The sequence below is a fragment of the Eschrichtius robustus genome, chromosome 20 (genome assembly GCF_028021215.1).
Source record: "Eschrichtius robustus isolate mEscRob2 chromosome 20, mEscRob2.pri, whole genome shotgun sequence".
NCBI lineage: Eukaryota > Metazoa > Chordata > Mammalia > Artiodactyla > Eschrichtiidae > Eschrichtius > Eschrichtius robustus.
The window spans coordinates 54,222,155-54,240,155 of NC_090843.1; the positions used below are offsets into that span (position 1 = coordinate 54,222,155).

At 38.1% G+C, this 18,001-nt stretch overlaps 1 protein-coding gene across 1 annotated transcript in view; it reads right to left on the reverse strand.

Annotated features, from left to right (window-relative positions):
• The window catches only part of METTL16 (methyltransferase 16, RNA N6-adenosine), a 57,726-nt gene that overhangs the window by 15,274 nt on the left and 24,451 nt on the right, over nt 1-18,001 (reverse strand). Inside the window, exons 5-6 of the mRNA XM_068530813.1 lie at nt 17,183-17,298; nt 14,293-14,435 (exon numbers count right to left, since the gene is read on the reverse strand). Of these exons, the coding sequence (XP_068386914.1) occupies nt 14,293-14,435; nt 17,183-17,298 (259 nt within the window). The remainder of the gene's footprint in view (nt 1-14,292; nt 14,436-17,182; nt 17,299-18,001) is intronic.

The following is an 18,001-nucleotide window of genomic DNA, read 5'->3' on the forward strand; positions in this document are numbered from 1 at the left end:
AACTCTCAGAAGGCAGTAAGCTGAACAATTCCTGGATTCCAGACAGCTGGGACTAGTTTGTGGATTTACTAGTCAGAGCAGAAAGACCCTGTTAATAAAAGGGGCATCTAGTGGAGTCCTGGAAAGGATACTGCTTTGTAATGGGCTACAGCCTGTTCTATATCTACCCTAATAAAGCTTAAAAGCAAGATTTGAAAGGATCCAACTCATCACAAGTAACTCAAGTAATCATCAAAACAAAGTTCAACACCCTTTAAAGGAATACAATGAAATGCAGCACCCCCAAACATAAGATATGCAATGTCCAGCATCCAGTCAAAAACTACCAGACATTGAAAGAAGCAGGAGGGCTTCCCTGGTGGCACAGTGGTTAAGAATCCGCCTGCCAACGCAGGGGACACGGATTCGAGCCCTGGTCTGGGAAGATCCCACGTGCCGCAGAGCAACTAAGCCCGTGTGCCACAACTACTGAAGCCCGTGCGCCTAGAGCCCATGCTCCGCAACAAGAGAAGCCACCATGATGAGAAGCCCACACACCGCAATGAAGAGAAGCTCCTGCTCGCTGCAACTAGAGAAAGCCCACACATAGCAACAATGACCCAATGCAGCCAAAAATAATAAATAAAATAAAAAATAAAAATAAAAAAAGCAGGAAAATGACTCACAACCAGGATTTAAAAATCAATCACTAGAAACAGACCAAGAAATAAGAGAGATGATGGAATTAGGAGATGAGGACATCAAAACAGCTATTAGAAATATGCTCCATAACAAACATGGACATGATGAAGAGCAAGAGGGAAGATATAAAAACTAACCAAATGGAACGTCTAGACATGAAAATTATAATATCTAAAATAAAAAATTCACAGATGGGATTAACAGCATATTAGACTCTGCAAAAGAAAAGATGTGTGAACTTGAAGACACAGCAAAACAACTACCTGAAATAAAGCACATTGGGGGGGGGGGGGGGGAAGAAAAAGACCAAAAAAATAAAACGCAGCACCAGTGACCAATGGGACAATATCAAGCAGTACACATAACTGGGGTTTCAGAAAAGGGGCAAAAGGGGGACAAAAATATTTGAAAAAAAGGTCAAAATTTTTCCAAAACTGATAAAAACTATAAAAACATATACAAGAAGTTCAATGAACTCCACACAGAAGAAACATAAAGAAAACCATACTATATATTTAAAACAGATAGCCAACAAGGACCTACTGTATAGCACAAGGGAACTCTGCTCAATACTCTGCAATAACCTAAATGGGAAAAGAATTTGAAAAAGAATAGCTATATCTATATGTATAACTGAATCACGTTGCTGTACACCTGAAACTAACACAACATTGTTAATCAACTCTACTCCAATAGAAAATAAAAATTAAAACAAAAAACATACTAAGGCACCTTATAATCAAATTACGGAAAATTAGAGATAAAAAGAAAATCTTAAAAGCAGGGAGAGGGTAGAGTCACTTTTTGTTCAAAAGAATAAAGATAAATATTTAATATCAGACTTCTCATCAGAAATAATGCAAGCCAGGGCTTCTCTGGTGGCACAGTGGTTAAGAGTCCACCTGCCAATGCAGGGGGCCCGGATTCAATCCCTGTTCAGGGAACTAGATCCCATATGCATGCTGCAACTCAGGAGCCCAAGTGCCGCAACTAAGGAGCTGGTGAGCCGCAACTAAGGAGCCCGCCTGCCTCAACTAAGACCCAGCTCAACCAAATAAATAAATAAATATATATATATTTTTAAAATGTTGATTTAAAAAAAAAAGGAAAACAACCAGAATATCCAGGAACGGTGGGACAACTACAAAAGGTATAAAATATGTGTAATGGAAATCTAGAAGGAAAAGAAAGAGAAAAGAACAGAAGAATCTGAAACAATGACTGAGAATTCCCCCAAATTAATGTCAGACACAAACCACAGATCCAGGAAGCTAAGAGAACACTGAGCAGAAAAAATGCCCAGAAAACTACACCTAGGCGTGTGATTTTTAAAACACAGAAAATCAAAAAGATAAAGAAAAAATCCTCAAAGAAGCTAGAAAAAGATACACCTTACCTATTGATAAGAATTACATCCAACTTGTCTTAAGAAACCAAGCAAGCAAGAAGAGAGTGGAGTGAAATACTTATTTCAGACACAGCTGACTTCAAACCAAGGCAAGTTATCGGGAATAATTACACAATGCTAAAGATGACAATCTTCCAAGAAGACTTAACAATCCTTAATGTCTGTACCTAACAACAGAGCATCAAACTACATGAGGCAAAAACTGATAGAGCTGCCAGGAGAAACGGATGAATCCTCTACTAAAGATGGAAACTTCAACAACCCTCTATCAGAATGGACAGATCCAGCTGGCAGAAAATCAGTAAAGACATAGTTGAACTCACAACACCATCAAACAACTGGCTCTAATTGACATCTATAAACTATTCATCCAACAACAGCAGAATACACATTCCTCTCAAGCTCACATGGAAGATTCACCAAGATAGACCGTGTTCTGGGCCGTAAAATACATGTTAACAAATTTTAAAGAATAAAAATCATACATCTGCTCTTACACCATAGGGAATTAAACTTGAAATCAGTAACAGAAAGAGAACTGGAAAATCCCCAAATACTTGGAGATTAAACAATACATTTCTAAATAACACATGGGTCAAAGAAGAAATCTCAAGGGAAATTAAGCAATATTTTTTTAAAAAATAAATTTATTTATTTATTTTTGGCTGCACTGGGTCTTCGTTGCTGCGTGTGGGCTTTTCGCTAGTTGCGGCGAGTGGGGGCTACTCTTTGTTGCGGTGCGCGGGCTTCTCATTGCGGTGGCTTCTCTTGTTGCGGAGCACGGGCTCTAGGCGCGCGGCCTTCAGTAGCTGTGGCACACGAGGTTAGTAGTTGTGGCTCGTGGGCTCTAGAGCACAAGCTCAGTAGTTGTGGCGCATGGGTTTACTTGCTCCATGGCATGTGGGATCTTCCCAGGCCAGGGCTTGACCCCGTGTCCCCTACATTGGCAGGCAGATTCTTAACCACTGTGCCACCAGGGAAGTCCTAAGCAATATTTTTAACTAAATGAAAATGAAAATACAACTTGTTAAAATGTGTGTAGTGAAAGCAGTGCTTGAGGGAAATTTATAGCATTGAATAAATACATTAGAAAAGAAAGATCTAGGGCTTACCTGGTGGCACAGTGGTTGAGAATCCGCCTGCCAATGCAGGGGACACGGGTTCGAGCCCTGGTCTGGGAAGATCCCACATGCTGCGGAGCAACTGGGCCCGTGAGCCACAATTACTGAGCCTGAGCGTCTGGAGCCTGTGCTCCGCAAAAAGAGAGGCCGCGATAGTGAGAGGCCCGCGCACCGCGAAGAAGAGTGGCCCCCACTTGCCACAATTAGAGAAAGCCCTCGCACAGAAACGAAGACCCAACACAGCCATAAATAAATAAACAAACAAAAAAAACACAACACTGAGCTTTCCTACAATCTACACTTCCCTGTACGTGGCACTCCACAACATTTAAAAAAAAAAAAAAAGAAAAGAAAGATCTAAAATCTATCATCTAAGCCTCCACCTCAGGAAGCTAAAAGAGCAAATTAAATCCAAAACAAACAGAAGAAAAGAAATAATAAAAATTGAAATCAGGAAATCAACAGAGAAAAATCAATGAAGTCAAAAGCTGGTTCTTTAAAAAGATCAATAAATTCAATAAGCCTCTAGCCAGGCTAAGAAAAAAAAAGAAAGGACACAGATTCCTAATAACCGAAATGAAATGGAGCAAAGACAGTCTTTTCAACAAATGGTGCTGGCCTAGACATCCACATTATAAAAAAAAAAAGACAAAACTATAAAACTCCTAGAAGATAATATAGGAGAAGATCCAGATGACCTTGGATTTGGTGATGACCTTGTAGATGCCAACACCAAAGGCAGGATCCATGAAAGAAAGAATTGATAATCTGGACTTCATTAAGCTCTGTGAAAGATACTGTCAAGAGAATGAAAAGACAAGTCACTGATCGGGAGAAAATACTTACAGAACACATATCTGACAAAGGACTGTTATCTGAAATACACAAAGAACTCTTATAACTCAACAATATGAAAACAAACCTGGTTTTAAAATGGGTATCTAATAAGATACCCATCAAGGAAGATATACAGATGGTAAACAGGCATATAAAAAGATGCTCCAAATCACATGTCATCAAGGAAACGGAAATTAAAATGAGATACCACTACACACCTATGGCCAAAATCCAGAACACTAACAATACCAAATGCTGGTAAAGATACTGAGCAACAGAAGCTCTCATTCACTGTTAGTGGAAAGGCAAAAAAGGTCTAGCTGCTTTGGAAGACAGTTTGGCAGTCTTCCAAACATACTCTTACCACGTGATCCAGCAATCGTGCTCATTGGTATTTACCCAAAGGAGCTGAAAACTTATGCCCACACAAAAATACGCACACAGATGTCTATAGCAGCTTTATTCGTAACTGTCAAAACCTGGAAACAACCAAGCTGCCCTTCAGTAGGTGAATGGATAAATAAACTGTGGTACATTTGGACAATGTAATATTATTCAGCGTTAAAAAGAAATGAGCTATTAAGCCATGAAAAGACATGGAGGAAACTTAAATATATATGACTAAGTGAAAGAAGCCAATCTGAAAAGGCTACATAGTGTATGATTCTAACAATACGGCATTCTGGAAAAGGCAAAATTATAGAGATGATAAAAAGATCAGTGGGTGGGGGGGAAGGGGGTGAATACATAGAGCATAGAGGATTTTTAAGGCAGTGGAAATATTATGTATGATATTATAATGGTGGATACTTGTAAATACATATGTGTCCAAACTCACAGAACATACAACAGCAAGGATGAACCCTAATGTAAACGATGGACTCTGGGTGATAATGAAGTGTCCATGTAGGCTCATCAATTTGAACAAACATCCCACTCTGGTGAGGAATACTGAGAACGCGGGAGGTTATGCATGTGTAGGGCAGGAGCATATGGGAAATCTCTGTAATTTCCCCTCAATTTTGCTGTACCTTAAACTAGTCTAAGAATTAAAGTCTATGTACACTTGAAACTAACACAACATTGTAAATCAACCAGAATCCAATAAAATTAAAAAAAAAAAAAAAGTCTATTACAAAAGAAAGAGAGATACGGGAATGACCAACAAGCACATGTAAAGATGCCCCCATCACTGGTCATCAGTGAAATGCAACTTAAAACCAGAATGAGATATCACTATATAACCATTAGAATGGATAAACTTTAAAAGAATGACAATATCAAATGGCGTCAGCTGGAACTCTCATACATTGCTGGTGAGAATGTAAAACAGTACATACAGCCACTTGAAAACAGCCTGGCAACTTGACTCAGGAATCCTACTCCTAGGTATTTACTCAAGACAGAGGAAAACTTAAGTCCACACGAAGACTTGTATGCAAATGTTCACAGCGGTGTTATCCATACTAGCCAAAACCTGGAAATGATCCAAATGTCCATCAACTGGTGAGTGGATTAACAAATTGGGTATATGCACATAACAGCATACTACTTAGCAATAAAAAGGGAGACTATTCATACAATGCATGGACATGCTACGTGAAAGCCTGTTTTGTGTTCTTTTATGAGATGGCAAGTCAGGCGCAGCCACGAGGAGACAGAGGACAGGCTCAGGAAAAAACAAAGTTTATTATACTTACAACTCCTAGAGACAGGCAGGACTCACCATGCAGGGTCACATGGGGAAGACACTAGGGTGGTCAGGAGGCAGATGACAGGAGTGAGGGGAGTGCTTAGGCCACGGCCTTTACTGGGGTTTCCTCAGGACGGGCAAGGCAGGGCAAGGGTAGCACTTTAGGATCAGCTACTGTGAATAACCTCCGTGGGCTCTGGGCTATGGAGTGGTCCCCAGTTGCCTGGCACCCAGCCCTGGGATGACTCAGGCAGAGGAAGATGGCCTCCTGGGCTGAAAGGGCAGAGAGAGGAGGGAGGGCTCTGGTCTTGCAGATCCAAGGCCTGCTCAGGCTGGTCCTTTGCCATATCTAAGAATCGAAGAGCCCAGGGAGGGGCAGTCTCCCCCAGCCAGAGAGGTCAAAACATCATAATACACAGAAAAGTTAAAATATTTACAATACAAAGCCAGACACAAAAAACTACGTTCTGTATGATTCCATTTATTTAAGAGTCTACACTGGCAAAACCACTGTGACACAACAACTAAAGCCCACGTGCCTAGAGCCCGTGCTCCGCAACGAAGAGTAGCCCCTGCTCGCCACAACTAGAGAAAAGCCCGTACGCGGCAACAAAGATGCAACACAGCCAAAAAATAAATAAAACAAAACAAAACAAAAAACAAACAAACAACTACTGTGACAGAAAAATCAGTGATCACTAGAGGCTGGGTAGGGTGGGAAGAGACTGCAAAGGGCCACTAGGGAACTTTTTTACAGTGATGGAAATGTTCTATATCTTGATTGTGGTGGTGGTAATGTACACATTTGTCAAAATGCATCAAATCATAAACTTAAATTGGAGAATGTAACTGTAAGTAAGTTATACCTCAATAGAACTGATTTAAGTATATAAATTTCTAAATAATAATGTACCTTATATCTTCAAATATAAAGAATAGTTAACAATACAGTAATGCTTTGCATATTTCTTGCTTTATAACATAGCTTAGTTATACTAGCAATACATAATCTGTATCCTGCTTTTTTCACCAAGCATCATAATTACTCCTGTCATTTTAAATTCATCTAATTGCACATTAGTTTTAAAGAGAAATTTCAGATTAAGGGGATATACATTCAATATGTATCTGTCTGTATGCAAAACAGCTACTATGAAGGTGAATTTTAAAGTAACAATAACTCTAAGTGAATTTAAGAGCCTCTAAAATCACATGCTAAGTTAAAACTACAAAAAATTTCCATTTTTGTAAGTTGGAAACTGTTGAAGACTGGCAATTTTATATGGTTCAACCTAACACATTAAATAATACAGATGAAAATCTAATTAATTATAAAAGTATGACAAATACTATTATACGCTTTAGAAGTAGTGTGCATTAACCAATATTTTATTTGTTTTTATTGTTTGTGGGTTCAACAACGGATGACAATCCTTATTTTTGTTTAAACAATCCTTTTTCTGATTTGAAAACACAAATAAATAATTGTCCTACCTAAATTACTTTAAACAAACCTGGGTAAATTTACTCAGAGCATAATCTATTTCATTTGGCGGCTTTACAAGGTTTGGAAGAAAAAGAATATGCTCCCTTTAAGAAGGCAGTGGAGAAATCATTAACCAGGAATTAAAAGCCTTTGGTAAGTTAGGAACAAGATGAAGGAAAAGAAATTAAGAGCAATTAGTACTCACAAAGTAACAGTATAAAATAGGTTAATTAACACCTTTCTTTTAAAATTAGCATTCCTGAACAGATTTTTAAAAAAATTTTTTTTCTTTGAAGTATAGTTGATTTATAATGTGTTAATTTCTGCTGTACAGCAAAGTGCCTCAGTTATACACATATAGACATTCTTTTTTATATTCTTTTCCATTATGGTTTATCCCAGGATACTGAATATAGTTCCCTGTGCTATACAGTAGGACCTTGTTGTTCATCCATTCTGTATGTAATAGTTTGCACCTACTAACTTCAAACTCCCACTTCATCCGTCCACCATCTCCTCTCCCCCATGGCAACCACAAGTCTGTTCTCTATGTCAGTGAGTCTGTTTCTGTTTCATAGATAGGTTCATTTGTGCCATATTTTAGATTCCACATATAAGTGATATAATATGGTATTTGTCTCTCTCTTTCTGACTTCTTCACTTAGTATGATCATCTGTAGTTGCATCCATGTCCTGAACAGATTAGATCAGAGTCACCAGAAGCCAAGAAAAGGCCCAGAACAGAGACAAAAGAAAGATGCTACAAATTTCCTCAGGAAATGAAGGGAAGCAAATATTTAAATAACTCAGGCTTGTAATATGTCATTGGTACTTAACATGGGCTTGGCAGAGTTCATTTCTTTTAACCCTTACTGTAAGCTAAGTAGTATATTGTGAATCTTTTCTTTTTTCTTTCTTTCTTTTTTTTTTTTGGCCACACGGCTTGCAGGATCGTAGTTCCCCGACCAGGGATTGAACCCACGCCCTTGACGGTGAAAGCGCAGAGTCCTAACCACTGGACCACCAGGGAATTCCCTATCTTAAGATTGAATCTCATCAATATATCAACTGTTTTCTGCAAGTTATATTTCTTATAGAACAAGCAGAAGTAATTGGGTGTATTAAAAATTGTTTTAGCTTCACTTTTTAAAAAAATGCCTACTGAGGGACTTTCCTCGTGGTCCAGTGGTAAAGAATCCGCCTTCCAATGCAGGGGACACAGGTTCAATCCCCGGTTAGGGAACTAAGATCCCACATGCCACGGGGCAACTAAGCCCGTGCGCCACAACTACTGAGCTCGCGCGCCTCAACTAGAGCCCACGTGCCGCAAACTACAGAGCCCACTCGCCCTGGAGCCCACGCGCCACAACTAGAGAAAAGCCCACGCACCGCAACGAAAGATACCGCAGGCCTCAACGAAGATCCTGTGTGCCGCAGGCAACTAAGACCTGACGCAGCCAGAAAAAAAAAATGCCTACCAATTAGATCCTAGCTACTCTCAACAGGCATCTTGTGACAACTAATCAAAACGCATGTAGGAAAAAAAAATGAAAAGGAAGATCGGTTACCCAAGAGATTTTGAACCCATTATACTATTTTAATGATGAAAGTAGCACTCCACTCATTACAGCATTTAGTAATTCCTTAGAGACAGCAGGTTTCAAGAAAAATTATTTTGAAATTATTTCAAACGTATAGAAATTGCAAGGTTAGTACAAATGATTCCAGTACACTCTTCACCCAGATTCACTGTACTTTGCCCCATTTGCTTGCTCTGTGTGTGTTTTTTTCTAAACCATTTGAGAGTTAGCTACAGACATCATCATGACCCTAATGTTAAATATTTTGGTATGTACATTTTCAAAACAAGGACATTCTCTTTTATAACCACAGAACAATGATCAAATTGAGAAAATTTAACACTCATACGATACTATTATCTGGAATACAGTCCATACTCAAATTTCACCAATTATCCCAATAACGTCCTTCATGTCAATTTTCTCCTCTGATGCAAGATCCAATCTAGGATCACACATTTCATTTACATGTCAAGTCTCTTTAGTCTCTTTCAATCTGGAACAGTTCTGTGGTCTTTTTTTACTTTCAGGACCTTAATATTTTTGAAAAATTGTCTTACAAAATCCCTCAAGTTGGTTTCTCTGAAATTTCCTCATAGATTCAGGTAAAACATTTTGGGCATGAAGAGCACAGAGGTGCTACGTGTCCTTCTAGGTGACCCCCATCAGGAGGTGATCACCTGGTCAAGGTGGTATCCCCCAGTCTCTCCACTATAAAGTTACCATATATCCCTTTGTAACTGAAATACTTTGTAACTGGGGAAATACTTTGAAACTATGAAAATATCGTGTTCCTCTTCAAACTTTCCATTGTTGATTCCTCCATGAAATCAATTATTACTATAATGATTGCAAAACAGTGATTTTTCTAATTTTATTATTCCTTCTACATTTATTAGTTGGCATTCTAGAGTAAACAAGGAGCTTTTCCTCTATCCCCCTATGTATTTTATTTGCTTGCTTTATTCAGTGGGTTATAATCCATTATTGTCATTATTCATTCTGAGCTTATATTGTCCCATATTGTTCTTTTAACAATGTGGGAGCTGGCTCCTATGTTCTTTTAACATTTAATACCATAAAAGGTATTATCCCAACCTTACAGACAAGGAAAATGAAGTGGCTTACGCTTTTATAAAGGTAAGTCAAAGTTTGTTGTAGAACTGGACAGTCTTTCAGCTGGAAAATTAACTAAAAGCTCAGTTATAAAATTTACAATTGTTCTTTTTTTTTTTTAATTTTATTTTTGGCTGTGTTGGGTCTTCGTTGCCGCGCGCGGGCTTTCTCTAGTTGCAGTGAGTGGGGGCTACTCTTCACTGTTGTGCACAGTCTTCTCACTGTGGTGGCTTCTCTTGTTGCAGAGCACAGGCTCTAGGCATGCGGGCTTCAGTAGTTGTGGCTCGCAGGCTCTAGAGCACAGGCTCGGTAGTTGTGGTGCACGGGCTTAGTTGCTCCGTGGCATGTGGGATCTTCCTGGACCAGGGCTCGAACCCGTGTCCCCTGCACTGGCAGGCAGATTCTTAACCACTGTGCCACCAGGGAAGCCCTACAATTGTTCCTTGCAACCATCACTTACAGGACCCCAAAACTATGCTAGCACCTAGTTTTAAGAAAAAAAAACAGAAAAGGAGGGGGACTTTGCATTAAAGTAAAATAGCAGAGTACTCTTAACATTTCCTTTCAACACAGTAGACCATAGCATTTAAATCTACTGGATTCCTAAAATGGTCAAGAGTTTAAAAGATCCTATTTACTATTCATTATTATTTTTAATTACATCAAATACATATTCATTCAATTCTATGACTACCCTATGAGGTATGAGGTAGCTATTATTATCTCACTTTACCAATGAGAAAAAATTTAAAAGATAAGTCAAAGAGGGACTTCCCTGGCAGTCCATTGGTTAAGACTTCACCTTCCAATGCAGCAGGTGTGGGTTCGATCCCCTGGTCAGGGAGCTAAGATCCCACATGCCTCCTGGCCAGAAAACCAAAACATAAAACAGAAGCAATATTGTAACAAATTCAATAAAGACTTTAAAAATGGTCCACATCAAAAAAAAAAAAAAAAGTCAAAGAATCACATTTCAAAAGGCCTAGATTGTTTAATTTATTATCCATCACCAGATATGTGGATTTTACCCAGACCCAAGAAGTCTCCACCATCTGGCAGGGGGTAAGGAATGGAAAGGAAAAAGCAAAAACAGGGAGTAAAACCAGTATTAAGTTGGAACTTGGTAAATCTGGTTCCTGGAAAAATCACAGAATCACTGCCATAAAGGGCATCAGCTATAGACCTAATAACCAATGACAAGAGTAAGATCCAGGCCATAAGGGGTTTGATAAAGTCTGCTAATGTATTTAGAAGGTTAGGTGAGTGAGTCTCTAAAAAAAGAAAATGCTATTAAGACAAGCACTTGAAAATCTTCACCAACAGTAGAAAGGCCGTCTAATAATGTCATATGTCAATTATACCTCAACAATAAAGAAAAGAAAAAAGAAAAGAAAAGGAGTAGAAAAGAAAAGGCTGTGAACTTAGAAGTCTAACTGCAGTCTGGGCTACAGAGGCTACATAGAGTGGTGGAAAGAGCACTGGACCAGAATTAGGAGATCTGGGTCCCAAATTTCTAATCTGTACAACTAAGAGGTTGGATAACTTTCTCTCTCAAGGGCCTCCCAGCTGCAAAATTCCTTAAGATACAAAACTGCACTTGCTGCTGAGCGTGACTTAGGCAAGGCATGAATCATAACGGGGAGGTGAGGCATCTGGAGTGCCATCACTGAGATCAGTCCAACAAATATAACTTATTTCACTCCATAATGTTACAAATTTGGCTTAATTTCTGCATTTCTTCAGGAACAAGAAGGGGGATAAGAAGCAGATGGTGGGGTTTAAATACTTGTTTTCAATCCCTTATTTTTCATAGCTTCAAAATATGCAGTTTCCACAGCATTTTAAAATTTGAGAGTTGCATAGTGGTATAAACATTATGTCAACTACAAAAATATGCAGGACATGCACTGGTAACATATACAAATGAAAGTCACCAAAGTATGACATGAAATTGTAAACAATATTTGTGAGCAAAACTCTTTCAAAAAACACTGCTCTATTTTCTCTTCAATGAAAATCACTTCATTCTTCCTTTCTTCCTTTTATCTTCCCTCTCAACCTGCCTGAGTCCTAACAGAGCAGACAAGACTGCTGAACCCTTTCTTTATATGAATCGTAACTGGGTAACTTTTCCTATATGCGACACCAACCTTGAAATGGTTGACTCTTCAGAGACATCATGGGCTCTAGCAATTTACCCTTCCCAGCAAACGTTCACCTTTCATTCAATTTGTGGGCTGCCATAGAGCCAGGTACAGGCGGACGTGGAACGTACTGACCAATTTCCTCTCTTAGAATGGTGTTCATTTAAAACATATTTTTTGTAGTTCAAATGGAACTTTGGAAATAATAGAAACTTACTGATTAATAGGCTCCTGAAAACAACCTTCCCCATTTTGTTGAATGACTCCAGTTCCCTCAAAAGCTGACAGATACTGAAATGGCCACATGGCCCTGGTTACGTACTGTCATGAGTCTCAGTGCTCTGTTGCTTTCAGTTTACTTTACTTACTCAGACTCTTCTCAATGCTCAGTATAACCTAAGGCTCTTTCTTCCTCACATCCTAATGTTTCGTTTTTTTTTTAAATTGGGGTATAGTTGCTTTACAACGTTGTGTTAGTTTCTGCTGTACAGCTAAGTGAATCAGCTATATGTATACATATGTCCCCTCTTTTTTGGATTTCCTTCCCATTTAGGTCACCTCAGAGCATTAAGTAAAGTGCCCTGTGCTATACAGCAGGTTCTCATTAGTTATCTATTTTATACATATTAGTGTATTTGTGTCGATCCTAATCTCCCAATTCACCCCACCCCTCTCTTCCCCCCTTGGTGTCCATACGTTTGTTCTCTATGTCTGTGTCTCTATTTCTGCCTTGCAAACAGGTTCATCTGTACCATTTTTCTTTGAAGAAATCAATTTAAGGCAAAAATTTATTAACCAAAAAAAAAAAAATTTATTAACCTTTGGCTTTAATATTGTGTAAATTTTCTGAGGCAGATCATCCAAGAATCCAGTTGCTTTCCATATTTAAATAAACTCACATTTAACAAATCAGGATATTTGTTGATTCTGGAACTGGCCTACTAAAATAAGCGGCTTTAAACACCTATAAATCCAAAAGGGGGAAAAAAAAAAGGCTTCCCTACTTAGCAATTCCAGTTCTGGGTATTCACCCAAAAGAATTCGAAGCAGGGTCTTAAGAAATATTTGCACATCCATGTTCCTAGCCACATTATCCACGATAGCCAAAACGTGGAAGTAGCCCAAGTGTCCATCAACAGATAAACGGATAAACAAAATGTAGCTATATACATACAATGGAATATTAATATTATTCAGCCCTAGAAAGGAAGGAAATTCTGAAACATGCTATAACGTGGATGAACACTGAGGACTTGACGCTAAGGGAAAGAAGCCAGTCATAAAGGGACAAATATGATTCCACTTACATAAGGTACCTCAAATAGTCAAATTCATAGAGATGGAAAGAAGAATGGTGGTTGCCAGGGGTTATGGGAAGAGAGGGAATGGGGACTAGTTGTTTAATGGGTACAGAGTTTTAGTTTTACAAGAAGAAAGAGCTCTGGAGGTTAGCTGCACAACAATATGAATGTACTTAATGCTACTGAACTGTACACTTTAAAAATGGTTAAGATGGTAAATTCTATGTTATGCATATTTTACCACAATTTTTAAAAATTCTTCTCTATGTCACAAAGCTAAATCCTAGGGTTGAAAGCCCTTTTAGTCTGAACTACCACATTATCCATCATTTCACCAACACTTGGCAGGGTGAGAAGTCAAGTGAGACAAATAGCTCTTTCTGAGTACCTTATGCTGCTTAATGACAGGTGTGTTGTCCAAAATAATTAGCTTTTAAAAATGAATAGACTTAATTCTCCTCTGGAGCTGGTTAGTGACCTCAGTTTCCCTTCATTAAGTTCTTGACAGCTCAATGTCCTCACATCTGTCATCGTTTGGGAGACTGATTCCAAGAACATAAATTGCTTCAAGGACTAGGCAACAAATTCATTCTGGTTCATGGGGCAGATCTGAACCCATCTGTTTTCTAATCAAAAGCCATATTTGAATCAGTTTTGTTCCATCACAGGACCATACTAATGGGAGCAATACAATCATATGGTATTTTCCTTCTTTCTATCCATGCACTGTAGATGATTACAGGAAACACAAATCAATTAAAGGCATGAGAGCATCCTCAGAAAGAGGGTCTTTGCAGACTGTAGGACCTTCTACTTTTTCGGGTTTTATCTGTTTATTCTTCAGACCACAGTGATTTTGTTTCCTCTCAGTGACACGGTTTCTTTCTGAATTACATAGTGGATAATATTCTTATTACCAACTTACCTTAATCTTTTCTGAAGCTGTAAACTGTCATGGATGATCCTTTTAACAAACTCTAATTCGCCCCCTTCTGCCATGATCTCTGTGATTCCTCCTGTATTTACTGAGCTAGGTGGGGGTCTTCGAGGGTTTCGAGAGTTTACTCCCTGAACAACACAACAACAACAACAAACCCTGGTGAAAAACCTTTACACCTTAAGGCCAGCTCTTTGACTGTAACCTAGTTTTACACAAGAATGCTTAGACATAATTTCCGTTTCCAGGTATCAGGCTAGATTTGGGATTTAAAAATCGTATAATCTTGGCATTTGAAACAATGGCATTCATGCAAATACTCCCTCCCAGGGTCTTTACCTTCCATCTTTGTGATTAAACATATTAACGTTTTACCTTTTTATCTAGCCAATTCTGTCACTTTTTTCTCTCTTGGTATCATACACTGAAAATACTCCACCCAAAGATTATATAAATATTTTTTTGTTTTCTTCTAGTATTTTATGGTGTCACTTTTAAAATTTAAATATTTAATCCACCCCTACCTCACACCATATAAAAAAATAACCCAAATAGATCAAAGATTTAAATGTAAAAAGCTAAAACAATAAAACTCTTAGAAGAAAACATAGGAGTAAATCTTCATGACCTTGCATTAGGCAATGGTTTCTTAGATATGACACCAAAAGCATAAGCAACAGAAGAGAAAATAGATAAAGCGGACTTCCTCAAAAGTAAAAACTTCCAGGCTGCAAGGGACACCATCAAGAAAATGAAAAGACAACCCACAGAATGGGAGAAAATGTTCGCAAATAATATATCTAATAAGGGACTTGCATATAGAATACATAAAGAATTCTTACAATAGTAAAAAGAAAAATAACCCAATTTAAACGGGCAAAGGATCTGAATAGGCATTTCTCCAAAGAAGATACACAAATGGCCAATAAGCACACAAAAAGATATTCCACATCATTAGCCATCAGGGACATGCACATTAAAACCATGATGAGATGCTACTTCATACTCTCTAGGATGGCTATAATCAAGAAGACAGATAAAAACAAGTGTTGACAAAGATGTGGAGAAATTGGAACTCTCATACACTACTCATAGGGGAATAAAAAATGGTGCAGCCATTTTGGATAACAGCCTGGCAGTTCCTCAAACAATTAAACATAGAGTTACCATATGACCCAGTGATTCCACTCCTAGGTATACACCTAAGAGAAATGAAAACATGTTCACGCAACACTTGTACATGAATGCTCACAGCAGCATTGTTCATAATAACCAAAAAGTGAATAAAACCCAAATGTCCATCAACAGATGAATGGATCAGTAAAATGTGATATTTCCATACAATGGAATATTATTCGGCAATAAAAAGAAATGAAGTACTGATACATGCTACAATATGGATGAACCTTGAAAACATATTATGCTTAGTGAAAGAAGTCAGTCACAAAAGACCACATATTATATGATTCCATTTTTATGAAATGTCCGAAACAGGCAACTCCACAGAAACAGAAAGTAAACTGATGGTTGCCTAGGACTAAGGGGGCTGCAAGGAAACCGAGAGTAATTGCTAATGGGTGTGGGTTGTTTTTTTCTTTTTTCGTGGGGGGGGTGGGGTGATGAAAATGCTCTAAAATTGATTGTGGTGATGGCTGCACAACTCTGTGAATATACTAAAAATAATTAAATTCTACCCTTTAAGTGGGTGAATTGATGGCACGTAAATTGTATTTCAGTAAAGTTGCTATACAAAGGTATTTAGTTCTGGTGCTAGTTATAGTCTATTTCTTCATCTGGATGCTGGTTCTATAAGAATATTCGCTTTGGAAAATCCAGTTTACACGCATGGCATGTGTACTTTTATGTATATATGCTGTATCTCAACATTTTTTAAAAGAAATGTACTCCAGGATGTGGCTATTTTATCTATAGTTCTCAAATTTATCTGCACTGAAGGCTAAAATTTAGATTTCTTAAATCCTGCTTCACTTCATGTTCCAATCTAGAATGTTGGTATTGCTAATAAATTTCTGTCCACTTCCCCCCACCGCAACCAAATTTAAACCATCTGGAATTTATTTTGTTATGAGGTATGTAAATGGTACTTTAGAGTATCTGAGTGATTCTAAAAACAATTTATTCTCTCAAAGTTTTAAGCATACACACCCCCTCGTTTCCTCTGATTAATATTATTCACTTTCTATTAATTCTTCTCTAGATGAAGGAAAACTTAGGTTAAATCAATAATATTTTATTGATTTTTAATAGGTTAGTTTTTTTAGCCAATGCATCTCTTTCCATATTCATAAGCAAATATATTTTATTTCATGAAATGAATATATTCATTTCAAGTTGGAAAGACTAAATAAGACATTTGTTTGCTATCAAATGATAGGTGGCAGTAAAAACAGTGACCCTCTCCTTAAGCCAATAAGCCCAATGCAGTAGAGTAGACTGTAACCTAAGTTGGTCCAATCAGAAGAAATCCAAATGTTAAATGGTTTGGGGAAGAAAAGAGCTCTCTTCTCACCCTCTCCCACTCCCCAAATATTACTCTGCCACAAGTAAACCAGCCTGAGAACAAAAACAACCAAGGGCCCAATAAGAGCCAAGGGGAACCTGAAAAAACAGAGTCTCAGCCTTGATACTATCATGAACTCCTCGATCAAACTGTTCCTGAAGTCCAGACTATTGCTGGATTTCTCAGATACGTAAACCAATAAACTTTCTTGTTAAGTCAATATGAATTGGGTTTTCAGGTGCTTGATACCAGAAGCATCCTAACTGATACAGCTTCCAAAATAAAAGTTGCTCTTATCTTGCAAACAAGGAAAACTTAACTAAATATTCAACTACTTTAAAGCAGAAGATATCTTACCTTGGCTTCCAACTGATTGGCAAAAAAGGGAGGGTTGCACATGCAAAAGTCATAGATTATCTCAGATTCTTCTTTAAGAGCATCCATCAGGAGTGTCTTCTGTGGTACTTTTACCACTAGGAGAAAAAACAGAGACTGTTAACTACTATTAATACTGTGGTAGTTTTCAAATATGTCCACAAATTCTTTGATACTAGTCCCTTCAAGAGGCAGAGTTTGATTTCCCTCTCCTTGAGTGTAGCTTCACTCAGTGACTCGCTTTTACTGAAGAGAATGTGATGAGCGTGATAGGGTATCACTTCTGACGCTAGGTCATAAAAAGCAATATGGCTTCCTCCTTGCCCTGTCTCTTGAACTACTTGCTCTAGGAGAGGCCAGCTGACATGCTGTAATGATGCTCAAGTAGCCCTGAGGAGAGATCCACATGGCAATGAACTAAAACTTCCTGCCAAAAGCAATGTAAGTGAGCCATCCTGAAAGCACATCTCTACTCCCAGTCTTTCAGATGACAACCTCATGAAAGACTCTGAACCAGAACCAACCAGCTAGGCCACACCCAAACTCCTGACCCACAGGAACCACGAGATTATTAATAAATGTTTATTGTTTAATGCCGCCAGATTTTGGAGTAATTTGTAACACAGGAATAGATAACTAAAAAACTCATTAATAATATATTAATATCTCCCCTTACGATATGTTTAACACTAGTAAGAAAAGCCTATTTCTTCCAAAGAGAGACATAAAGTCTCTTTAATGACAAAAAAAAAAAAACAAAAAAAACCCCCCAGCCCTTTATATATACACAATAAGCACAGA